Source organism: Pyrus communis, chromosome 13, assembly GCF_963583255.1.
Source record: "Pyrus communis chromosome 13, drPyrComm1.1, whole genome shotgun sequence".
NCBI lineage: Eukaryota > Viridiplantae > Streptophyta > Magnoliopsida > Rosales > Rosaceae > Pyrus > Pyrus communis.
In genome coordinates, this window is record NC_084815.1 from 4427522 (window position 1) to 4454397 (window position 26876).

Genomic DNA, 26876 nt, shown 5'->3' on the forward strand with positions numbered 1-26876 from the left:
AAAGTAGGCATGCAGAGCTTTGAAGTATTTTCGTACGTTGAGTTGAGTGTTTTTTTCTTCTTCATTAACGATGCCTTTATAGAACAGCCTCTTACTTATGGAGTAAGCCTTTCCCCCTTAGTTCTTTCCCCTGATCTAAGTTGCTGATGTGATTGTTGTCATAGGATGAGTTTCCACTTGGTAACTCAAGCTTTTATCCTCTCAGAACTACAACTTGCCACTGAAAAGTACTTTTTCTTCTGTAATGATGATTGAACATCTTTCCTTCTATGTGAAAGCGGTTTTTTGTCGCCCACAATGCCATGTCATAAAGTGCTTTTAAAAATTGGGCTAGGCATTGTTTATTTTGTCGAGAAATATATACCCATTAAGCCTTTAGTCCAAAATCTACTGTTTTGGGCCTTAAATAGGCCCATTGCTTGATTTCGGTCCAAACACATAATCCAGTACATGTTAAGCTGTCCCAAGATCAGTTGAAACAACATAAAAGTTCCATTAGGAAGTCACTTTCTACTTCTACAAGTACCGCCTAGCGGAAACTCAATTTGAGCCACTTGATTTGCAGTACAAGCTGGTCCGCAAATTCCATCACAGCCGTTCATCACCTCCCAAACAAAGCCTTCACTCGTAAACGCCAACGCAAAGGATTGTCTCTCCTCTCTCTCTCTCTCTCTCTCTCTCTCTCCTGCCCCAGTGCCCCGTCCTAAATTCATTGCCCGTCTAATCCTTCTCTGTAGACTAGATCGCTGATTAGAGCAAGAGGGCCCTTCATGACCAGTCGACTCGGGGCAGACTCAGCTCAGGCGGTCTCCAACTCGCTCTCGAGCTCACTCCAGCTCTAGCTGATCATCAACGACACCGTTTCACCATGACCCAGGTGTTTAATTTTCTTTAGTTTTTTGTTTTCTCGGCTTTTGAAACCCTAGATTTCCATCTAGAGACTTATACCATGGAAAAATGTCTCCAAGTCGCCAATTTGATGGCCTAATTTTAGCTTGACTTGCTGATTTAGGGTTCTTTCCCATCTCGGTTTCTTCAATTTTGTGGGTTTTCATACGGATTTGTTCATGATTTTTTTTATTACTGTTAGGGTTTTTTGAACTGTGCGCCAAATGTTGTTCAATTTGGGTGATTTTTGTGGTTCTGTGATTTGGGTTTCATCAGTTTTGTGGTGAAGCTAGGGTTTCTGATCTGGGTTCCTTAAATTTGTGATATAATAAGCCTTTTGGTTTTGATGGGTGAGGAGACGTCTGATGCAATGAACCTTGACCTGAATCTGGGTCCTGGTCCCGATGCTGGCTCGATGTCAAATGAACCTGTAAATTTGGATGCTTGGACTGAAGCGCCTATCCGCAGAATTGCGGAAGCTATGAGGAGGGCCCGGCAGAGGAGATGGCCGCTACCTGAAAGGCGGAATATTTCCATGGAGTTGAATGAATTGATGGTCAACTCTGGTAATTCAAGTACATTACAACCCGGTGAGGGTAGTCTTACAGCAGAAGAAAGAACAAGTGACGCACCCAAGACATGTGATAATAACAATGGGATTTTGGAAAATGAGAATTCTGAGAATAAGGATGATGTTGAAAAGGGCGGTGGCAGTGATGGGAGCTTTTTCGATTGTAATATTTGTTTGGACTTGGCTAGGGACCCTGTTGTGACTTGTTGTGGTCATTTGTTTTGTTGGCCATGCATTTACCGTTGGTTGCATGTGCAAGATGCAAAGGAATGCCCTGTCTGTAAGGGAGAGGTCACAATGAAGAATGTCACCCCAATCTATGGTCGTGGAAACAATGTGCGTGAGCAAGATGACGACTCAAATCTTAAGATCCCTCTTAGGCCTCATGCACGTCGGGTTGAAAGTTTGAGACAAACCATTCAGAGGAGTGCATTGACTTTTCCAGTAGAGGAGATGATTCGCCGTCTTGGTAATAGATTTGATTTGACTCAGGATGTTATTCATCCATCAGAGCTTGAGAATACCCAGGAAACAGCAGAAAGAACTAATTTGTTAAATAGGATTCTGACATCTCGAGGACTGCGCAGAGAGCAAAATCCAGTGTTACTTGCAGATGATGTTGTGGATTTAACGCAAAGCAACGTGACTGGCGTTGAAACAAGGGAAAACCGCCAACTTCAGTCCTTGCTACTTAGAAGGACACAATCGCACAGAGCAACACTATCTTCTCTCTCGTCTGCATTGAATTCTGCTGAAAGGATATTTGAGGCATATTATCGTAACCGTAATAGAAATCAAGAACAACAGCAGCCTGCACCAGTTGATGATAGAGATTCTTTCTCAAGTATTGCAGCTGTTATAAATTCAGAGAGCCAACTGGACACAGCTGTAGAAATTGATTCCATGGTTTCCCTTTCAACTTCATCTTCCAGAAGAAGAAATGATTCGTCAAGAGTTTCGGACATGGACAGTGGAGATTCTCGTGCCCACAGAAGAAGAAGACTGAACTGAAAGCGTCTTCTTCAGCCCACAGCAGCCTGCACCAGTTGATGATAGAGATTCTTTCTCACGTATTACTGCTGTTATAAATTCAGAAAGCCAACTGGACACTGCTGTGGAAATCGATTTCATGGTTTCCCTTTCAACTTCATCTTCCAGAAGAAGAAGTGATTTGTCAAGCGTTTCGGACATGGACAGTGGAGATTCTCGTGCCGCCGGAAGAAGGCTGAACTGAAAGCATCTTCTTCGGTTCAGCAAACGTTATCTTGTATGTGCTCTTTGACTTTTATTTTATTACCCTTTCCCCCTCTTAAATGCCTTTCCCTGTTCAGACTCTAGGAAGTATTCACCTTTAGCCGTAACCTTTGTCCTTTGACTTTGATGAGGTGTGATTATGGAACTTCCGCAGCTATCTGCTTGATTTATTTGTTTTAGATTTTCATATAATGATCCTCCCTTAACCGAAGGATCTTAGGCTTTCAATTTGTATGGCAAATCATTGTACACTAGTACTACTAGTAGGCCGGTTTCGCAGTTCCATTGTAAATAAACTCATGAACTTCTTATGCTAGCGTTCATTTGGCATAAACCCTATAATATTTAAACTCGCTTCTATTTATCCTTTGATTCTGTGGAAAACCTGCATGCCTTGTACTTTCCCTTTTTGGGTATCTAGGCATATAAACTGCCCTTGCTTGCTAACCCCGTCAGTTCGATTCAACACATATATAGTTGGGGTGTGTGTGTGTGTATATATATATATATAGCTTTTTCAGCCACGATCATGAGTAAATAGAAGAAATTGTTAACCTTGTAACAGGTTGATTCTGCATAAACATGGTAGACAAATCCCTCGACCGGTGAAAAGTACATGCTACTCATTTTCTTGTCAACCTTTCGTATCTGCTTCTATGCTTAACCAGAAAAACTCCAAATCTAGCCAAAGTTGTATATTTCTGCTTCTTTTCATTTCGCAGACATCACAAACGACTCGTGAATGGACGAACATACGAATTTCACCGACGAATCGACCGAACTGCTTCATTTCACAAAGACGGTAAATAGAATGACTTGTAAATTAGAACTAAAAAACAGTTTTCACTTCAATTTCAGGTTAATCTGGACCTCCTCCCTCTCTTCTTTGCTCTTCTCCTTTGTTCCTTTTCCACTTTCTCAAATCCTAGCACCCTATATTCAGTGCAAATCTTGACCCTATGGGCATTGTTTTCATAGAGCAAGTGTGCATCATTTTTATATGGGAGGTCACAAGTGCACTTGCCTGGCTCCCATTTCGATCCACAATTTTGTTCCACCAAATAAATTTGGGCTAAAATTCTTAAACCAAGCCCAGACACTTGGACAGTTTTTGGAAAAGCTGAACCCAAGTCTTTGTTATGTCCAATTCGATTATTTGGTCCAAACTCCAAATCGTTGCATACTTGCCGCAGGAGATTTCAAATCCAAAGCGTTACATGGGCCAAATGATTTTGAAACTGATTTTTAGTAAAAATGTAAGTGAAATCTTGAAAAAAAAAAACATTTGAAACCCAAAGTCACTTTCATCAAGAGTACTTTCAGTCGTTTTAAAGTACTTCCAAACGATCTTAACCAAACACTAGCTCCATCTAATTTAGCCACTCAGATTGCCTAACATTTATATGATAGTTCCAAAATCCATCGGCATTAGGACTTGTTTGGTGCCTAGTAATATTGTACCGGATCAATGCCAGAAATGAATGCCAACATCCGAATCTTGTCCAATTTGAAGATATATGGAAACTTATTCTAAAATCCTACCAAAATGGAATGTAGACATGAAATTTAATGAGTTATCTAATCCAATTTATAACTAGACACGAAACGAGGCCTTGTATATCTAGGTTAATTATGGCTTTAATCTAATTGTTGTACGTACTACGCATTCCTTGGAGGTAAGCATTGCTCGTTATAATTTTACAAATTATGCAGAAAATTAATCAGCGAGGTTCTGTTTGATATGCCATAGAAGAAAGTGTAGAATCACACGCTTTCTAATCACCCATCCCTTGGTTGGAACTCCGTCTTTACCCGTAACTCATGGCGAGCCATGCCGATATAGTGGTTCTGGCTTCAACTACCTTATGTCTATGGCATCGCAATCTTGACTTTTGATGCCATGATAGACCATGTTTATCGTATACTGGGACACGCAGACACGGATAACCACAAGTAATAGCAGCACTGAATTGTAGGACAGTCCGAAAATCCTGCAGAGCAAAAACAAAATCCAATCGATCTTCACTTCTCATAATTTCTGAAGGCTTTTTAACCAAAATGGTCCTTGAGATTTGCATAACACATTACTTGGATCTCTGAGATTGTCCACCATCCATTATTTTAGTCATTCCGTTAAAAATTCCGTCAAGTGTCCCGGAACTCTTGGCTAGAAGTTTGAACAATTTTCAAAGCTTCGTAACTCAAAAGTTTCTTAACCAAATTCGACCCATAATATATCAAGGGGTGTAATATCCACACATCATTTTTTACTTCTCCCACACTTTTTAGGGGATGTATTCAATTGAGAATTTGAGAGACTTTAATGGATTTATAAATTCAAAGATTTTTATAGAGTTTAATTGATTTGTAGAGATTGCATATAAAATTTTGATTCAATTCTCTCGAAATCTCATGGGGAGAGATGAGATTTGTAGATGCTTAAAATACACTACGAAATCTCTCAAATTCCCTCTAATTCTTCAACTTTCTCAAATTCCTTAAAATCAATTTCAAATTGAATACACCTATCATGTTATAAACTTCTTTGAAATCCTAATTGAATTTTCTAAGGATTTTAATAAACTATCTTAAAATTCTAAATTGAATACACCTTAAATTTCAGAGAATCACTTAAAAACCTGATTGAATACCCATAGATTCATTAAAAGAATTAAAATCCCTCAAAATCCCAATTGAATACACCCTCCTTAGTTTTCAGCCGTCAGATCGGATGAATTGAACAAGATCATCTGACGTGTATGGATAGCACACCCCTATATTTTGATATAAAGATAGGAAAGTGTAGAACAAGATTATATCTAATTGGAAGCCTAATAGTTGCCAGAGATGATCGAAAAATAGCCTGAAAGTGACTGGTCCGCAGAAAACTGGAAAACTCGCTAGAAACCGGGTAAAATTTAAACGTTCATAACTTCTTCAATACTCAACAAAATCAAGTGATTCAAAAACGAAAACCATACTTCTCAACGAGATGAAGAGAATGGTATCTTTCTCGATGGCTAATTCATCATGGTTTGGTTGGAAAACAGCTCGAAAGTGGCTAACTTGAGACTAAGACATCCATTTTCGAGCTTTTTCTGGCCAAACCACAGACATTTAGCCATCAAGAAAGGTACCATTCGCTTCATCTCGTCGAGAAATATGATTTTCGTTTTTGAATCACTCAATTTCGTTGAGTATTGAAGAAGTTATGAACGTTTAAAGTTTACCCAGTTTTCGGCGAGTTTTCTAGTTTTCCCGTAGACCAATCACCTTTAGGCTATTTTCCGGCCATCATCGGCAACCATTGGGCTTCCAAATGATATAATCTTATTCTACATTTTCCTATCTTCATTTTGATATATTATGGGTCGAATTTGGTTAAGAAACGATTAAGTTACGAAGCTTTGAAAATTGCCCAAATTTTCGGCCAAAAGATCTGCGACACTTAACGGGGTTTTTAACGGAATGACCAAAATAATGGATGGTGAACAATCTCAGAAACTATTTCTATTGATTTTCAATCTCAGAGACCAAAGTGATGTGTTATGCAAATCTCAGGAACATGAACCATTTTGAATAAAAAGCCTTTTCTAAATTTTTAAGACCCATGCTAGCACAACACTTTGTATTTGTCTAGTCTATGAGTCTTAAATTACTCACAGTTTAGTTTCAAAACCGTAGTTTATCTGAATTTAGAATTCGCATATTAATGGAAACATGAGTATCCGTTAGATTTACGAGTTTACATTTCTTTACTAAGGTATGGGGGTTTTTTTTCCTTCTTGTTTTTGTAATCACAGTCTATTGATTTGTTCCCGTTAAATGATTATTGACACTAAAGATAAACCAATCAATCTATTGGATTCTCCAAATCTGACTCTGTCACTCTGCAGATTAATAACGTATGTGGGACTGCAGGTCCCATTGACACAGGTATTGTTGCTACTTGCTTGGTTTGATGATGACGACGACGATACTGTTTGGGATATGATGTTGGACATATGAAGCCTGGAAAGTGTGAGAAAAGAGAATGGGAGCAAGATGATTGGAGAAGGCAAGGGCCATGATTGAACACACGGAGAGTGTGTTTTAAGCCATCCTCTCCCTCTTGTGGCGTTGTCCCATGGTCAACAATCCTAGCTTGTCCTTACCCAGGCATATCAATTTATTTTTTACAGTCGAATAATATAAGTTATCATTAACTTTTGAAAAACTAAGAGATATAGGAGAAATAAAGTTCATCTTATTTGGTATTGCTCTGGCGCTAGTCATGAGAGTCGTCAATCTCTTTCTAAATTTTTTTGTTACCAAAAAAAGTTTCATCATTATTTTTCTTTTTTTTTAAAATTTTTTTTAAATAAACAATATTATCTACGTTAAAATGAGATGGATGGGTTCAAATAAACCTTAATGATTAGTATTATTGAGTTACAATAGTAATTACTTTAAATGCAAAGTGGAGATAACTATACATTTTAAGTACTAAAAAAATAAATCAACTTTTCATAAGGTAAAATGCATATTGTTATTTATTGGTTCATCCTTTTATATATGAGTTAGGCCACCACACAATAGTTGCAATTGTCCTTTAACCTAGTTACGGTATTTTTTTATCTTTTAAAAGAAAAGAAAAATGGAGTGAAGTGCATTGTGCTTCCATTTTGTCTAGCTATATATGGTAAGACCATCTTTTATGGAGGTTGTTAAAACCTAAAGTTTAGCATTTAGCAACCAAAGCCAAAATAATTGTGTCATGCTAATTTTACAAGCAAAGTGGGGTGTGGATGAATTGTTTACTGTTTCATTGAAACTTTTTATGCCAACGCTTTCACACGACCCATTGAGTTCAATTTCTAGCGCTAGTAAAATACACGATAATGCTCAGGAGGAGGCTCAAATACATCTGTGAGTCTTCCCATTTTAACATGTTTTAAGAGAAAAACACTTAATACTCATAAGAGCTTTTACTATAAGCAATTTTTTGTTAGAAGCATGGCCAGATTTTTAACAAAAATTTAAATTAATGCTTCCTAAAAGAAATTTATGTCTAACACTTCCGCATAGCACGTCTTCAACACTTTAACAAAAATCTGAACACTTTTATATTTTCTCTATCAAATTTGTTAAATTCGTTTTTAGTTTGTCTGAAAGTTCTTAACAGGCAATGGATCCAATTCTAAAAAATTAGTAGAGGGAAAAATATGCAACCCAATTGCTCTTTTATTTTTACACAACAATCTTTATTGTAGGGGAAAAAATGAAAGTGTTTCATAATGTTTATTATCATTCAGGTCAGTTGAAAGCAATTTTTTGGGGGCTTATGTTCCATTTTCTCCCAACATAATACAGCATCCCAGGTCGAGAAGGGACATGGAACGCATGATGGTGATGATAATGTTGATGATTAAGATAATGCAAGAAAAGCATGAGAAATGCCTAATGATGATGTCTAAAGGGGAACAAATTAAGATCCTTCTATTTCCAGGGTTGCATGCCTCAGTGTCTTCTCTTTTGCTCTCTAATATTTTTGGATTATGATAATTATTTGTTGTGATCAAGTGCTCTTTATCGGCTACGATTAGGGAGTGTGCAATTATGTAAATGATATGAACAACAATGCGCTCATAATTACTTCACTCATGTTACACAATTATGTATTATATTAATAAGATCATTATGTATATTTTACAAGAAATGCAAGCAACATTTGCACTAACTGAGAAATCTTTTAGTGTGTCGGAAGTATGGTAAGGTGCATCAACTATCACAATACGAGCAGTCGAAATTTTTTTTTTTCAAATATCCAACCAATTGTATCATGACATTTGATGTATCAGATCGTGTTTCCGACACATTGAAAAATCTCTCACGCTAACTTCTGCATTTAGAATTTTCCACTTCTTCAAATAACATGTGGCATTTGTTACATAAAAACAAGAACTTTATGTCTTTGAAATTAATCTTCTATTTTGTATCATTAATTTTTAGCCAAATTTTTTTTTTTGTGAAAAAATAATAACACGTATCGTTTGAAGAAGTAAAAAAGTTCAAATGCAAATGTTGCTATACTCCTCTTATTTTACACAGTCCGGCAGATTTTGTCATTATAACCTAGTACAGTGTAAGTCTCACATTCAAGATGTGAATTCTTTTTATTAGTAATTCCAATTAGTAATATAGGACCAACCAGCTTTTTGGTTAGTGGTATTGTGTCCGTATTGCAGAAGGAGATATCAACCTACAATATAAATGTGTAATGATTTCGGTACGGTACTTAATTATGATTCTATTGTGAGGTGTATAAGGTCATTGTAAGAAAAACGGAACATAAAATGGAACTTCGGCTGTGAGTCAGCTACTAACGGAGTACCGACATAAATATAATACGTTATCATCATTCATGTGAGTTGATCTAAAATTATCACCTACTAGTAAAAAGAAAGAATATTTTGGATGTAGTCCTTAATCCTTAACACTTTTTAACTAAAATCTTAATGGTATTGAAAGTTTGATCAAAGTCCCTTGATTTTGTACACCTCATTATGTTACTATTTATATTTATAATTTTATAGTTTTGACATTAATTGTTTGATATTTTATGAGATTTATAATCCTATAAATTTAAAATTCCTCATTATAATACTATTAGAAACGACTACAATAAAAAAATTCAAACATTTTGATTGAATAAACGGATAAAAACCATGTAACAATATGAAATAATAAATGGAAAAATAATGTATCCATAGTGTTAAAAAATTGGTACATTTTACATATAAATTTTTACACCAAAAAAAAAAAAAAATGTACATTTTACTTGTAACAAAGTGGTACATTAATAAAGAAGGATGAGTACATTATAAATAAATTAGGGTACAAATAAAAGATTAAAAAATTATGAGTACAAATGAAATTTTTAAAAATATGGGCACAAAAGGAAATTAATACATGGGTACAAATTAAAATTAAAAAGAAAATAGTACAAATTAAAAAAGGGTTGCAAATTAAAAGTGGATACAAACAAAAAATATAACTATATGGTATACAAAGTTTAGCCATAAAATATAAATATATTGTCACATCCCGACCTGGGCCCCCACCACATTTCGGGATCAACTCCACTATAGCACGATATTGTCCGCTTTGGCCCCAACCACGCCCTCACGGTTTTGTTTCTGAGACCTCACACGATAACTTCGCAGTAGATCACCCATCCTGGGATTGCTCTCGCGCAAACTCGCTTAACTTCGGAGTTCCTACGGAACCCGAAGCCAGTGAGCTCCCAAAATACCTCGTGCTAGGTAAAGATGAGAATATACATATAAGGCTTACAGGATCCACTCTTCTGGGTGATGTGGGATGTTACAATCCACCCCCCTTAGGGGCCTGACGTCCTCATCGGCACACATGCGGCCAGGGTTAGGCTCTAATACCAAATTGTCACATCCCCGCCTGGGCCCCCATCATAACCCGGGCTCAACTCCGCCATAGCACGATATTGTTCGCTTTGGGCCTCGACCATGCTCTCATAGTTTTGGTTCTGGGAACTCACACGAGAACTTCCTAGTGGGTCACCCATCCTGGGATTGTTCTCGCTCGAACTCGCTTAACTTCAGAGTTCCTACGGAACCCGAAGCCAGTGAGCTCCCAAAAGGGCTCGTGCTATGTAGAGATGGGAATATACATATAAGGCTTGCTGGATCCACTCACATAGGTGATGTGGGATGTTACATATACCATATATAATTTTTCCAACACTATATGAATATTTTAGAAATTTAATGTAATTATGTTGTATATTGAAATAATGACATTCATTATAACCTTCATAAAAAATTACAAAGAAATAAAGTTTCAATCAATGAAATAGAAAAATGATGCATGAGAACCTAATTTCTTCCAAAAAAGAATAGTGTTGAATCATATGCTTGAGGAATTGTAGAGTTTCAACTCGATGACAACTAATCTCTAGAATTTTTTCATTGTGAACGTTCAATGATAACGAAATAGAAATTATTACATAACTAATGATGCAGTGTTAATGTTGTATTAACATCGTTATTGTGATTCCATTACCATTTTAATTAATAAGAATTGGTTGACGAAAACATATTCGATTAATTAGTTGTTCACCATCATAACTCTCTATCAATACAAACCAATCAACGTGAACGCATAAAACTTCCTATTAGGTGGTGTGGTGGTTTTTGGACAAATCGAATTTTCGATTTCATTCTAAAATTTTCGAAGTGAATTGAAATTTGAAATTCTAAATTGTCGAATTATTTTGGATCGGAATTTCAAAACATAAATCGAAATTGATTTGTTTTACAAGTTTTTTTTATATTTTAACTTTTTGAAATTATTTTGTTGTTCTTTATTTTATTTTATATCTAAGTATATGATTAATATAAAATTAAAAACTACGAGTAAAATGTATCCAATACTGACCCTGAACATGACGAAATGCAAAATCTGATTACAAAATACATAATGTTACTAAGTAATTATAAAAAAAATTGGATTACGTTTGAAGTTTTTGATCAAAATAAGTTTGAAACATTTTGGAAAAGTTTAAATCTGAAATTAGAAATTTAAGAATCTATTTGCATAAATTTTTATCCATTCTTTTCGGAAAATTTGACTTACAAATTTTTTAGAATGAATTTTTTTATTGCACCCTTGTTTTGTTCATACATGAGCCAAATTTTATTAAAAGAAACTTATTAGAAGTTTAAGACCTCAACGGTGCATTGTATTGAGTAATACAAAAATTAATTACTGAAAAAAAATTTAACAGTTGTAAAACTTTAACGACAAAAACACTCGTAAAACTCAACATGCTACGTAATTTTGAAGATACACTCAACTTCAAGTATAAAAATCTGCTGAAAATCTAGCGGTAAAAAGTATACGAAATGAGCTGTAAATTATGTACCTCCAGATTTGAATCCCCCGAAAATATTCTCTAATATATTAAATAAAAAATAAACTGGGAAATAGTTAGTTTTGTTCTTTCAGTAAATTTGAAAGAAGGGGAGTACTAGAGATGGGGACCCAAGCCTTAGATGAGGCTGCAGGAGAAGGGGACGTGGGACTGATGACTTGCATCAAAAGGCACGAAGTATGTGACTCTCCACACAAATCAATTCACAGGCCTGCCAAACCCTAAAGATAAGTCATCATTACAAAAAATTCACACACCCCCCCCCCCCCTCTCCCCCCCCCTCTCTCCCTCTCCCTCTCCCTCCCACCTTGGCAAAATAACCCTAAAAATCGTTTGATTAAAAAGAAAAACCCTAAATCGTTATAAAGAGGTTAAGAGTATGAATGGGTAGATGACGAAACTGTATTAAGCAGCGTAATTTATCACCGGCAAATCTACGCGGTTGGAACTTCTTTAATCTTACCACCACCAATAGTTTCATTGGGTTTGGTGCCATTTTTTTAGGATCTGAATTGTCTGCCCTTCTCATTCTATACTTTTCTCATTTTCTTCTATTTCTATGATTACGGTTAAATCATGTCAATATTTTATATTAATTTTTTTTATAAAATAAAAAATAAAAAATAATAAAAATATAAAATATTGACATACCTTAATCATGATTTATAGAAATAGAAATTAATAGAAAAAATATGAAATAAAAAGAGCAGATAATCCAGATCCATTTTTTTAACGGGAGCCCCGAAGTCGAAGGCTCAAGCTACTTGTATAGCTTCTCTGCCTTTTTCAATGCGACCTAAAAAAAATCTTTGCAGGTCCTATAAAGATCCACTATATAACACCGGTATCTTCCATTAGATTTTGTCTCTCATCGACATCTATAGCCTGTATTCCGCTATCCTCATAGCCTGAATTTCTTGGCAAACATTTATGATTCAAGTCGGATGCAAAATATATATACTTGTCTACTGTATCTATATGTATAGTTGTATACATAATATAATCAATCAGCTACTAATAGCATAGGGGAGGGCGTTCTATCGTAAAGCAGACTCTCTGCCCTCCCACTTTTCGTGCTCAACTATTTATATGGTCACGGTTAAACCGCATCAATATTTTATATTATTTTTTTATAAAAATAATAAGACAAAAATGAATAGTAATATAAAATTTTAACGTGATTTAACCGTAATCACACAAAATAGGAGGACACAAAAAGTAAGAAGGCAAAGAATCTGCCTCTGTTCTATCGGGGTCAGATTCTTCTACTCGTTTAGTAAGTGAAAGATAAATACGGCTGAATATATGTGTGGTTGTCCGATCGCAATTTTTTTTTTCTTTTTTGAAGAACAATTCGATTACAAATTTGTTATGTGTAATTATACTCGCATAATTTTTTGCTACTGCATTTATTAAAACACACGTAGAAGTGACCACACAAAAACAATGATTGGTGAAGAGGTGATGATAATTAAAAGTAACAGTGATAACTCAAAACACCAAAGTAAATAAAAATAAGAAGTGAAAAATATATGGAAGAGAAACCCTAATTAGATCCGACGTACAAATGATTGTTGCTGTATACATTGTCTCCTTTGGACTCTGCAATGTGTCCCGCTGAGTGGGCCCACTACAACATCGCTCCACCGCCATCATTGACCTAAAACTCTCTCTCTCTCTCTCTCTCTCTCTCTCTCAGAGTTCAGGTCATTCCACTGACTCTGACCCAATCCCCCATCATTAATCCCACCTCACGCGGTAGTCACGTGACTTCTTGGACATATGCTCGATCTGCATTTAGATCTACTCATACATGATACATGCAATGCTACGTACGTATTGACACGAATGTCCTGGGTGTCCGTTTGTACCAATTACCGACTCCATCTATCTCTCGTGTTCTTTAGTTTTGATAAGGCTGGCCTTTTATGTAAAAGGATCTCTATTTTTTGAAAAAAAAAAAATAAGAATCGAATTTCAACGATTCGAATCGTTTATTTTGTAAGTTTCGATTCATACATCATCGTTGTAAAAATTCAATTCAATCCGAAACTATTTGCCTATTTAATTATCAAAATCAAATTTCATTGTTTCTTATATAACAAAGTATTCGTTCATTTCTTTTGAACCCAATTAGATATCTTAAACATTTCCGATTTGGCTAATATTTTGCAAGGATAATCTATGAGGTACAACTTGAAAAATAGATGGTTCAGATCGTTAAAGTTCGATATAGTGTGGACCCCACAACTAATTCCTATTTTCTTATAAAAAAAAATGGGTATCTCTAACCTTAAAGGCTTCCTTGGTAACGAGAGAATCATACGTTTGTGCGCATTTATCCCTTTATCAAGAGATAGAAAAATATGTATTTATCTGACACCTCATTATATATGTTTGTTTTGGTTAATGATATATTTTACACTAAAAGGAGGGAAAGTTCGGCTAAGCCACAATGGGCAACCTAATTTGATATCGAATTCACCATCTACGAGATTCGAACCTAAAACTTCTCACTTACAAGTGAAGAGGAATACCACCATACCGTAGTACTGAGCGGAGAAAAATAAAAAAAGAAAAAAAATCACTCTTGATCTTCGCTTAACTTGAAGAAGTCCCAACCCAACTAAGTCATCCTTTAGTCCTAAGAGAAAATTTCAAGAGGATACATGAATTTAGTTAATGTTCAAGGTTAGTTTAATATCCTAATTAATAAGGTGTCGGATTTCTACATATGCGTTCTAGGTTCGAAACTCTCTCTTCCACTAGATTATTGTAATATTTTAGAATTCTCCTCCCCTAATAATAGTATAATTAAAAATAAAAAGAAAGTTAATGTTCAAGAGAGTTGCCCATGTGATAATTGTGATTCGCAAACAAGTTGAACACAATGATTAGAGAAGGTAGACAAATAGGATTGAATCAATTTATCGATGATGTGATCTAAAAATAAAAAACGCCTACTTTTTAGAACCCAAAATTTGAAAATGTTTTCATGATAAAAATAATATTAGAAATTTTTGGCCATCTAGGTGAAGAAATAAGGCTCAAGTAATTTCCCATGTATCATAAATTTTGGAGTGAACCTACATTAAGCAACGTGCACCCACAATCATGTAACATGAAATAAAGTTGAGGAAATGAGACTTGGAGCTCAAGGAATTCATTGCCTATAAAAGGCCAATAACTACACCAGCATAAGGGGGGTGAGGGAAATTGTATAATAATATAACTTGAACAAAATTTGACTTGAGCGTTAAAGCGTTTTCTTATTTATCCTCTTTTCTCATTAATGGCTAGTGAAGATTGGTGTCCAACTTCTCAACAAGGCTACAAGATTACTGTGGGAGGATTCGAAATTTTTTGCTCCAACACTTAATTATTATAAAACAATAGATGAACCCAATGTTTCATTTAATCACCAAAATTATCACAAAGTTAATCATATGGTTAAAGATTCGATTTTGGCTGAACATTTGCAAAGATGATAGGTCGAAAGGGTTTCAATCACTAGACCACATTGGGATAGAGTTTGTAACATTATTATTGCTATTTCGTAATCGATTGTTGAAGAATTGGATTGAGCAGAAGTTCATTCCCATCAAAATTGTTTACTGAACTATACACTACATAAATTAGGGGAAAACTTGAAATATTAAAAATAGTTTGAAGGTATAATGATGATAGAAAAAATTGAAATTATGATGGGTTGTTTCTCCACGAAAACTCAACCCATGAGTACTCAAATTCTTCCAAAATTAGGAGCTGGATTTCTAATATTTATGTGGGTTGTACCTGTATTTTAAGTTCTCCTATGATTAGTAAACACATGAGTAATCCGTAATGGAAATCTGAACTTTATTTCAATTCTGGTTGCGAACAAGAAAGCATTTCATAAGGATTAAAAACCTTTCTCATGATCAAAAGGGATTCACAAACTCATCATTCCTTGACTACCAAGAACTACGCATTCCCTTTTAAATAGGATTAAGGCAATGTCTATCCCATGCAGTAACTAGGTAAGTGAGAACCCAAGTTTAGACAACCAAACTAGAAAAATTGCACGCCTTGCGGGACCGGGAAGTAAACAATCTAATCATACTTTGACTATATATCAATTTGTTATTAGTCTCCACCCAATATTTTTTATGATTCTTTATCTTGAATCAAAGGTTTGAATTCTAAGTGCAGATAACACAAATCCATATCGGATTCTTGGGTTTGGACTAAATCTTAATTTCCTCACCTCCTTATCTGACTAAGCAACTAAGGATATGTACAAGAGACTAGTCGCTTAATACTAAGGTCTAGTGATATATCTCTTCAATCATAAATGAGAGGTTTTAGGTTCGATTCTTATCAAATGCATTTTTGAACCATATTATTGCTAGCCTATTGTAAGACTTAATTCACTCCACACTCTCTTAGTGTAGATAATATCGTTTTATAAAAAAATAGATCACGATGAACAAATAGAGGGGCATCCCCTAAATTACGCCCTTTATATTGTGTGACCTTTTCCTAAACTAACCCATAAAAGATTGCATAATCTAAGCTTAGGCACGAGATGATTTGCTTAGGTTTGATATTTTAATTAAGTAGGACCAATCATCTAACAATATTACTTGGGAAAATATCCATATTTGTTTGACGAATACAAGTAAAAGGTCCAACAAACGTCCTTCTAGAAAATCCAATTATGGCTTTTAGCCTTTTACCAATTTTTCTTCTCATTGATTATGGTCGTGATCATGTGTCATATTATTATATAGTTTTACTACGGCAGATGGTTTGATTTTGTTCATCAAATTATGCTCAACCACAGAATGTGGTTAATTATAACATAATACTATTAATCTCTAGGACATATGATGATTATTCTCTCATGTATTTCACTTCAACTGTCTCGGATCCATTATCTAGTAAACTCAATTATTTTTCATACCAACTCTACAATACCTTGTGTAAATCAAAAATTAAATTTCGAGCGTGATACATATAATAATGCAATTTTCAAAATTGCTACACTTGTAAATATTATTTATTATGTGGTTGTTCACTTCTGCATCAAAACGTAATATGTAATTAGTTAGGACTTTTATACTTAAATCTTAAACCTATAAATAGGCACTGATCTAAGAAGGAAAAAATACTTATATTTTTTCTCCTAATCTCTCCTTTCTCTCTTTGTTTATACCTTACTTCTAACATTTACTTTTTTTTTAAAAGGAGAATAAACTGTTAATTAATTATGATCAACTGGTCATTGATCTAGCGATATATTATATTTTAATAATTTTTTTAAGTTGTAAGTTCAATACTTATTTACTAATTATTATTACAATTTAATTATATTTATTTTTATTAATAAGTGAAAAGTTTTAAATTCCACTTATATATATATGACAAACAAATTATGTTTATGTGGAATTAGCCCATTGGCTGACGTAACTCAATCATCTTTCATTAGTCTCCACTTAGTAACCAAAACAACAATCATCATCGAAAGGTATCATGTTTAATATGATTGCTAACTAAATACTGCCACGTGGCAGAGAACCAGTGGGTATTCTTGACCTAATCGCTGAAAGGGTCTAAACCTTATCATTGTCAAATTGTCAAATTGGTGATTAGGGGGAATGTAGGAAGGGGAAGAGAGAGAGAGAGAGATTTGTTCGTGTGCCTTTTTCCATGGAGTCATGCATTACTTTTTGCCACGGTTTATCAGCAGGAGGGGTCCCACCCAATAATTCACATATATCTCTCCCTCTCAAACCTATCATTAAAGCCTGCATGACTTCAATTATTGCAATGATCCCAAAAGCATGACATATCTGGCCCGGTCACATCCTCATCCTCTCCATCTGTATTTTAATTACGACTTGTTTATAAAGCTAACCCACGCGTGTGGGACCACAAAATTTCAAATATATAAATAAATAAAAACTCAAACCCCAAAAAATAAAAATAAAAATAAAAAACAATTAACACTTTTACGTTTGAGATGATTTTTTTTTTTTTTTTTTTTTTTTTTTTTTTTTTTTTTTTTTTTTTGAGATGATTTTCAAATAAAGGAAATCTCAGCCAATAAAGCTGGAGTTTCTAATTTTTTTTCACATTGAATCTTGAAGTTTTAAAATTACGTTAATATACACATTTGATCTCTTTGAATATTTGAAGATGGTGTTATTCATACACGTTTTTTACTTTTCACACATTATTTGTTAATTTTTTTGTTTGATTTTTTTCAATTCATTCGATTTAATAATAAAAAATTGAGTGTGAGGTAAAAAAATGTGTGTGAATAGCACCATCCTATTTGAATCCTCCATCAAATTTGATGAGTTTTTTTTTTTTTTTGTTTTTTTTCAAATGTGACTTATATGTTAAACCAAATAAGAATTTCACGTTAATTACATCATTAATTTAATGAAGAATCAAACAATTAATTTTGTTTGTTAAAAAAAAAAAAATTGTTGAGAATAAATTTCTTAATGATAGGAGAAAAAACTTTGCATATGCTTATAATTAGTTAAACTACTTCTCATATTATCAATTAATTTTATGATCGAATCATAATTGCTTCAAATCTGACCAAGGACATAAATAGATGCTTCAAAAACGATTTTGAAAATCACGTCAAACTTTTAAGAGTGAAATTTAGTTTGTCCAAGCTTTTTTTTTTTATGAGTTTGTTTTTGCAGAAAAAAAAACCCTAATCGGCTAGGAGCAGCTAGTATATAATGTACACTCCATTGGATACCCTTTTTCGTGGCTTTTTTTACGGTAGTTTCAATGTTTTGATGGCTATAAAAAGCTATATGACCACACCACCAAGGCAAGGCCAAGCTGCTTAAAAGACACAAAAGCAGCTTGCCCCCCATAAACTATACGAAAAAGCAATTAACGAAAAAGGACTTCTCTTGGAATGGTAAAATATGATCACTTTGTCTGCCTACACAAAAACACATTTATAATAGTCAAATCTACACTTATGTCTCCTTTATATGCTTGTCTAACGTGCTAATCCCTTGTATTATACATGGCAATTAATCAAATTGACTAAAAAAGAGTGATTAATTAAGTTAAACTAGAGTAGTGTGTTGAATTGTTTACACTCAAATCCGAATTTTTATCTTAAGAAATATTGAAAAGACTCTCTCAAAGTAAACCTTTAGGGACTCTTCAACATTTTATATTTTTGACATAATGTTTTATAATTTTGACACGAGACTTGTGTCAAAAACATGAAGTGACGAAGAGTTCATAAAAAAACTTATTTTTAAAAGAGTCTCTTTAGCATTTATTTATTTATTTATTTTTTAATTCAAAGGATATGTTCCTATCTAATGACAACTAATAAATTTCATTACAAAACTCTTGTTATCAACAAATTTTGTTGAGTTGTTCCTTCGTTTGCAAAATAATTACCTGTATTGTGATTGATCAATTTAAATTTTAGTGTGGTACAGGCTTGAAGAAAAAGAAAAGAACATATTTGCAGTCAAATGAAACCCTATTTGTGATCAATTTGACCAATGCCATCCCAAATTCCCAATGTTTTGGTCCTATAATCCTATGTCCGTTCGCCCATCAAACAAACCAGCGTGCTTGGTTGCCGAAGACCAGTACCAGTATTAGGGATTGGGTGGATGATACGTCTACAAAAGTAGGTAAAGTTGCATCGGTCTGCTGCATTTGAAGCCCCCGGTTGGTGAGTCAGCGGTCCAAAGCCACCAGCGACAGAGTCATTTCATTTCAAATTGCGTCATCACTGATGATAAGGAAATAAAGAAAAAAACTTGGGAAACTGCAAAATCCACTTTAAGCTTAATTGGCTATCATTTAAATACAAACAAAACCCCAACAGTGCATGCCTAACAAATATCATTGTGTATTCTGTGGATATATCATTGTGTATTCTGTGTTATTGTGTTTGGCAAGAACACACACCATCATTCCCCTCATATTACCGTCATGATAATGATCATGATAACGGTAAATAAATCAATTCTACATGCCTCCATCACGAATCAATTTTGCGATCTACTCTGTTTTCGCCAAATTATAATACGTGAATTTAATTCTTTTTATTAATATATTCTCAAAATAAAACTAAGACGATGTAATTATTTTATTGTTCATCGATATTATAATTCATGAAATAACATATTTTTGTGACTTGTGCTTCTCAATAGTCAGAAATTTCTACCCATCATCCCACCTCTTGAATTATATTATGTTTAATTGATTGCTTTTCATAGATTAAGGTCATGATAATCGTGGCCCTTGTTTGGTAAGGAAACAATAATTTAGTCTATGGGAGACAATAATCACATAAATAAACAAGGCACAGATTCTGCCAATAATTTATTTTTTTGGATAAAACATTCTGTAGCCTTCTACCAAATAAATATATCGAGGTTACAGGATGCATTTAAAAGAAGAGAATCTCATTTTTTCAATAAAAATAGAGATTAGTTGTGGGGTTTATACTATATCAAACTTTAATGATCTGAACAGTTTATTTTTTAAGTTGCACCTCATAGATCATCTTTGCAAAATATTAGCCAAATTGGAAATATTTGAGACATCTAATTGAGTTCAAAGAAATTGACGAACATTTTCTATAAAATAAACAACGAGATTTTATCGTGATAACTAAACAGAAAATAGTTTGAGAGTGAATTGAATTTTTGTAAGTATGATTCACGAATCGAAACTTATAAAATAGACAGTTCAAATCGTTGAAATTCGATATAAAATGAGTCTCATAACTAATTCATATTTTTTTTTTGAAAAATAGAAATTGCTTCCCGTAAAAAGGTCTAATAGGTTACATATCTTGACCAATAGATAAATACAAATAATATTATGTATGGTACAATGTGCTCTGTAAGGAGTAGTCAAACTAAGGGTTATTACCTTGACATGTGTCATAAGATTAGGCAATCAATTGAGAGCTTGTTAAAATAGTTAGCTTCTTTTGTAAGCTACCTCAGTTACATATAAATACTACAATGTAAATGTGAGCAGTTAGTCAGTGAATATTTTCAATGCAAACAAGATAACTTCTCTCTCTATGCTCTTTCTCTCTCTCTCTCTCTCTGTTTCTACATTTTCTGCTACATTCATCTTTTTTGCTGCATCAGATCAATCTTGGTTAACATGGTATCAATCGCCATTCACGCTTCATCAGCTTTCTCATCGGTACAAGCGTAAAGACTTAACAGTTCTTCGATCTTGGATTCTTTGATTCCTCTATTACAATCTCCTTGCGTTGGACTCTTGTTCTTCGATTTCTATTTCTTTCTTTCTGATTTAGGATTCTTCATCCCTAATTCTGGGAATGCTTTCTTCGATTTTAGTTGTGCACACCACCTGTGTCACATCCCGGCTCATGGTCCATCACATCCCGGGCCTGCTTCACCACCGTAGCACGATATTGTCCGCTTTGGGCCCCGACCACGCCCTCACGGTTTTGTTTCTGGGAACTTACACAAGAACTTCTCAGTGGGTCACCCATCATGGGAGTGCTTTCGCGCGCTACTCGCTTAGCTTCGGAGTTCCCATGGAATTCGAAACCAGTGAGCTCCCAAAAGGCCTCGTGCTACGTAGGGATGGGAATATACATATAAAGATCACTCCCATGGGCGATGTGAGATGTCACAATCCACTCCCTTTAGGGGCCCGACGTCCTCGTCGGCACACCACAACTAGGGTTAGGCTTTGATATCAAATTGTCGAATCTTGGCCCGAGGTTCACCACATTCCGGGCCCGCTCCACCACCGTAGCACGATATAGTTCGTTTTGGGCCCCGACCACGCCCTCACGGTTTTGTTTCTGGGAACTCACACAAGAACTTCCCAGTGGGTCACCCATTATGGGAGTGCTCTTGCATGCTACTCACTTAACTTCGAAGTTCCCATGGAACCAGAAGCCAGTGAGCTCCTAAAACGCATCGTGCTACGTAGGGATGAAATATACATATAAGGATCACTCCCCTGGGCGATGTGGGATGTCACAACCTGTTTGTGTTTTGTTCTTTGTACATCTTTTTCTTGAAATTCAACAATGGTGACCGCCACTCAGTTACAGATATTGCACTCTCATATTACTTCCCTAATTTCATCGGTTTCAACCTCTATAACCATGAAATTGGATAACACCAATTACTTGACTTGGCATTTCCAAATGAAGCTCTTATTGGAAGGTCATGGAATTATAGGGTTTGTTGATGGTTTTACACCATGTCCATCTAGGTTTCTTGCTCCACATTCTGGTGATTCCGAGGTTTCTTCTAGGCAACCATCTGATCAAACTCTTGCTAGCAAGGAATCAGATGAATATTTGGTTTGGCGGATGCATGATAGAGCTTTGATACAGCTTATCACAGCTACCTTATCTCCACCAGCCATTTCTTGTGTGATTGGAAGTATAAGTGCTCAAGACCTGTGAACTCGACTCAGAAAACAATTTTCTACTATTACTCGGACAAGTATATTTCAGATGAAATCTGAGTTGCAAACTATCAAGAAAGGTACTGATTCAATTAACGTGTATCTTCAAAGAATTAAAGAAACTAGGAATTATTTGTTTGCTTCTGGTGTCTATTTTGAAGATGATGATATTGTGATCCTTACACTTAATGGACTGCCATCTAAGTATAATACAATTAGGTATTTGATAAGGGGGCGTGAATATATTATTTCTCTGAAAGATCTTTGGTCACAATTACTTGCTAAAGAAGTCATGATTAAGACAGATTTTAATTTAAATGATTGCAGTGGAGTTTGAAGAGTTGAAGAGTCAATGTGAGAAATGGATAAACCTTCACCATTGGCTGTGTGGATAGATTCATGAGATGGATATCGTGTAGCCATAGAAAGATTGTTTAGATCAGTGGTCATATGATTTGTAGCACTAGTATCAGTAATCCAAACTTGTTGAGGTGGTGCAGAAGGTAGTTGAGTTGACATTGGATTGCCAGAAGTATTGTTGACATACATTGCAGTCATTGAAGGAGATGATCCATTATGAAAACAGAACTCAGCACTGTGATTTGAATTCCCACATATTTGACAACCATTGGACTGAGGTATGTTTCTGAATCTGCAAGTAGCAGCCATGTTATTGTTCTTTCCACAAATTTGATACCCTTGAGAAGATCTGAACCTATATGTATCAGCCAAATGATTTGTTTTCCCACAGATTTGATAAAGGATTACAGGAAGATTGCCAAATTGTGAAGAAGAACTAAGAATTCCAGAACCAGGATTACCATTATTGAAGAATGGTTTTGAGGTATTGAACTTGTTATTCGAATTAAATTTGCCCTTGTTCTTATTGTTGAAAGATTTATAGCTAGAGTTAGAGTTACAGGAAGTGTACGGCCTGCCAGATTACATCTGAGACTGGAAATTTGAAAATTTCTAAGGAAAACCAGGTGATTAGGCCACTAATGCATTAAGCATTAGAGCAGTATTAAGAGTTCTTTATGTTCCAAAGTTGACACAGAATCTGTTATCTGTCTATCGAATATGTTTGGATAATAATTGCTGGTTGATTTTTGATGCCTTTTATTTCTGGATTCAGGACAAAACCACAGAGCGGATTTTGTACAAAGGGTAGTGCAGTAATGGGTTATATCTAATCATCTCTCCACCTCATCGAGTTTCAGCACAAAAGGCTTATGTTGTTACATATCTTGGACAACAAGTTACATCAAGACTTTGGCAGCACATGCTAGGTCATCCTTCTAATCATATAGTATCTCAGATTCTTAGAAAATCAAATGTCTCTCATACCCCTTATTCTTTACATTGTTTGTTCTACATGTCTAGAAGGAAAATTTAGTAAACTCCCATTTCCAATGTCTCTATCCAAATCTGTAAAACCATTTGAGATAATACATAGTGATGTTTGGGGCACGACTCCTTGTATTTCTATTGAATGCTTCAAATACTATTGTCACTTTCATTGATGAGTGTACTATGTTTTGTTGGATTTTCCCAATTTGCAATAAAAGTGAAGTTGGTACTACATTTGTTTCTTTCTATCACTTTATTGTCAATCAATTCAATGCTTATGTTAAGGTGTTTCAGAGTGATGTGGGGGTGAATTTATAGGCAAACCATTCCACAATTTTCTGGTGGACAAAGACATTATTACCACATGTCTTGTCCAGGTACCCCAGAACAAAACGGGCTTGCAGAAAGGAAACATAGACACATTATAGAAACATCTATTACCTTATTACAAACTGCCGTATTACCACCTTCATTTTGGTCATTTACTTGTCAAGCTTCAGTCTATCTCATCAATAGAATGCCTTTTTCACATTGAAAAATAAATCACCATTATAGGCTTTGTTTAACTCCATTCTTGAGATTCATCACCTTAGAGTGTTTGGTTGTTCATGTTATCCTTTGCTTAGACGTTATAACCATACCAAACTGCACCTTCTAACTACAAAGTGTATTTTCTTAGGGTATGCTTCAAAATATAAGGGTTACCTTTGTTTTAAAGTTAACAAAAGGTGAGTGTTTATATCTCGTCATGTTCTATTTGATGAGATAGAATTTCCATATCCCACTTTGGTTTCTCAATGCTCTAAAATATCTACTTCACTGCCTATAGTATCCACATCCCTACCTGTGTTAACCTCAAATCTTAACAATGTTATAGTTACACCTTAGTTTAACTCTGGACCTACTTCATTATCACCCTCATTATCTCATACACTAAGCCTGAATCTGTGCTTATGGCAACTGAAGTCAGTCTTAGAGATTTGAATGATCACAATTCTGCAACTCTTAGTGATTCAAGTTCCATATCTTATATTGCAACTTCATCCATTACTGGCACTGCACATCAATCCTCCCTTTCACTCTTTGTGGTTCTTGAATTTCAGGGAGAACATCTTCAAGTCATTTTGTCTATACCACCATTGAATCTTCACCTTATGCAAACTCGGTCCAAGAGTGGCATTTCTCAAAAGGTTGCTTTACTAGCTTTTGTTCATGAACATGGTGGTGATGATCTTACTAAGGTTGAACATGCAGCATACAAATCAACATTAAAATCTTCAGTATGGTTGGCTGCGATGCAAGATGAATTGAGTGCTCTTAAAAAACAGGGAACCTGGTCTTTTGTTCATTTTCCTCATTATAAAAACTTGGTAGGCTTTCAATCAAGAAAAAAGTACAGACTATGGCGAGACATTTAGTCTCGTGGATAAGCCAACCACTATAAGGTTAGTATTTGCTTTGGCTGCTCACTTTAATTGGAATCTTAGACAATTTGATGTGAAAAATGCTTTTTCTGCATGGTGTGTTATAAGAAGAGGTCTATATGGCTCAACTTCCTAGTTTTCTGGACCTACTCACAATGACTACATTTGCAAGTTACACAAGTCTCTTTATTGTCTCAAGCAAGCCCCAAGAGCCTGGAATGACAGATTTACTAGTTTTTTTGCCATCTTTGGGCTTTCAATTTACCTGTAGTGATTCTTCTTTATTTGTTAAAGCTATGATTGGTACAATTGTGATTCTCCTATTATATATGGATGACATTATCATCACGGGCAATGTATCTCAAGCAATATCAGATGTTATACATGCTCTTACTCAAGAGTTCGATATCAAATACGTTGGGCCATTGCATTACTTCCTTGGTATTCAGGTTGTTCATCAGAATGATGGCTTATTTCTCTCTCAAGATAAATATGTTAGTGATTTGCTCCTTAAGTCTGGAATAGAGATGTCTAAACCGTGTGCTACTCATTGTCTACTTTACAATTGATTGTTGAATGATGATGGGAAACCCTACAATAATCCAGCATTATATAGAAGCCTTATAGGAGCACTTCAGCACCTCACGTTTACTCGACCTGATATTGCATTTCATGTGCATCAGATCTGTCAATTCATGCAATGTCCTATGGAAGCTCACTTTGTGGCAGTAAAACGGATTCTGTGATATCTTAAAGCTACTAAAGGTTGTGGACTTCATTATACCAAAGAAGGATTGGATTTACAAGCATTTAGTGATGTTGAGTGGGCAGGAGCTCCTAATGATATGAGATCCATTACCGGGCTGGTTGTTTTTCTCAGCTCAAACCCTATATAATGGTCATCTAAGAAACAAAACACTGTCTCTCGTTCTTCCACTGAAGCAGAATATCGATCACTATCTACAATAGCTGCTGAGATCGATCAGATTAAATAATTGTTGCAGTTTCTGTATGTTCCTATTTATGGTACACCTACCCTATATTGTGATAATCTCTCAGCAATTGCTATTACGTGTAATCCTATCTAGCATCAGCGTACAAAACATATTGAAATTGATGTTCATTTTGTGAGGGAATGGGTGGCAAAACAGGTGTTGTTGGTTCAATTTGTTTCCTTTATTGAGCAGTTTGCTGATATATTAACTAAAGGTTTGTTTGTACCTTTGTTCAAGACTCATTGTGACAATCTCATACTCAGTTTCACTGTCCCTGAGCTTGAGGAGGGATATAAGGAGTAGTTAATCTAAGGGTTACTACCTTGACATGTGTCATAAGATTAGGCAATCAGTTGAGAGTTTGCTAAAACAGTTAGCTTAGTCTGTAAGCTACCTCAGTTACATATAAATACTACAATGTAAATGTAATTAGTTAGTCAGTGAATATTTTCAATACAAACAAGATATCTTCTCTCTCTAAGATTTTTCTCTTTCTCTCCGTTTCTACATTTTCCGTTGCATTCATCTTCTTTGCTGCATTAGATCAATCTTGGTTAACATGCTTCTCTTATTTTCAGCAGAAAAGTCAAACTGATTTCAATTTTTAAGTCTTTGATTGACACTTTTTTTTTTCTTTCTCCCACACTAAATTTACAGTTTTATATTACAAATGGTTTTGTTGGAGACCACTCTTGCACATTAGAAAACATTTTACTTGTTCAACATGTGTAAAATCATATTTTCATATAGTACTAATTAGGCATATGTTGGTGTAGAGGTATTATTCTTGCTCTCCTATGGTCATCGTTTCGAGGATTTGTGAGGTCCAAATCCATATTAGTCACAAAATTATATTAGTTTAGATTCAAAAACTTAAAATATTTGACAACTTAATAAAGCAAAACTAACTTTAAATTCATGAATTATTAGAAAACTCATTTTTTGTTTTGCTTCATTAAGTTGTCAAATATTTTAAACTTTTA

General features: G+C 34.8%; 1 protein-coding gene across 3 annotated transcripts; it reads left to right on the forward strand.

Moving 5' to 3' along the window:
• Positions 1–645: 645 nt before the first annotated feature.
• On the forward strand, positions 646–3077 carry LOC137712737 (uncharacterized). 3 transcript variants are annotated; one of them, XM_068451882.1, is made up of 2 exons: positions 646–877; positions 1091–3077. In XM_068451882.1, exon 2 carries the CDS (start codon positions 1235–1237, stop codon positions 2468–2470), a length of 1236 nt encoding a protein of 411 aa, XP_068307983.1. In that variant the 5' UTR covers positions 646–877; positions 1091–1234; the 3' UTR covers positions 2471–3077. The 3 variants fall into 3 exon arrangements, with proteins under 3 accessions (XP_068307983.1, XP_068307984.1, XP_068307985.1); XM_068451883.1 differs by having other exon boundaries at positions 1222–3077; XM_068451884.1 differs by having other exon boundaries at positions 1247–3077.
• The last annotated feature ends 23799 nt before the right edge of the window (positions 3078–26876 follow it).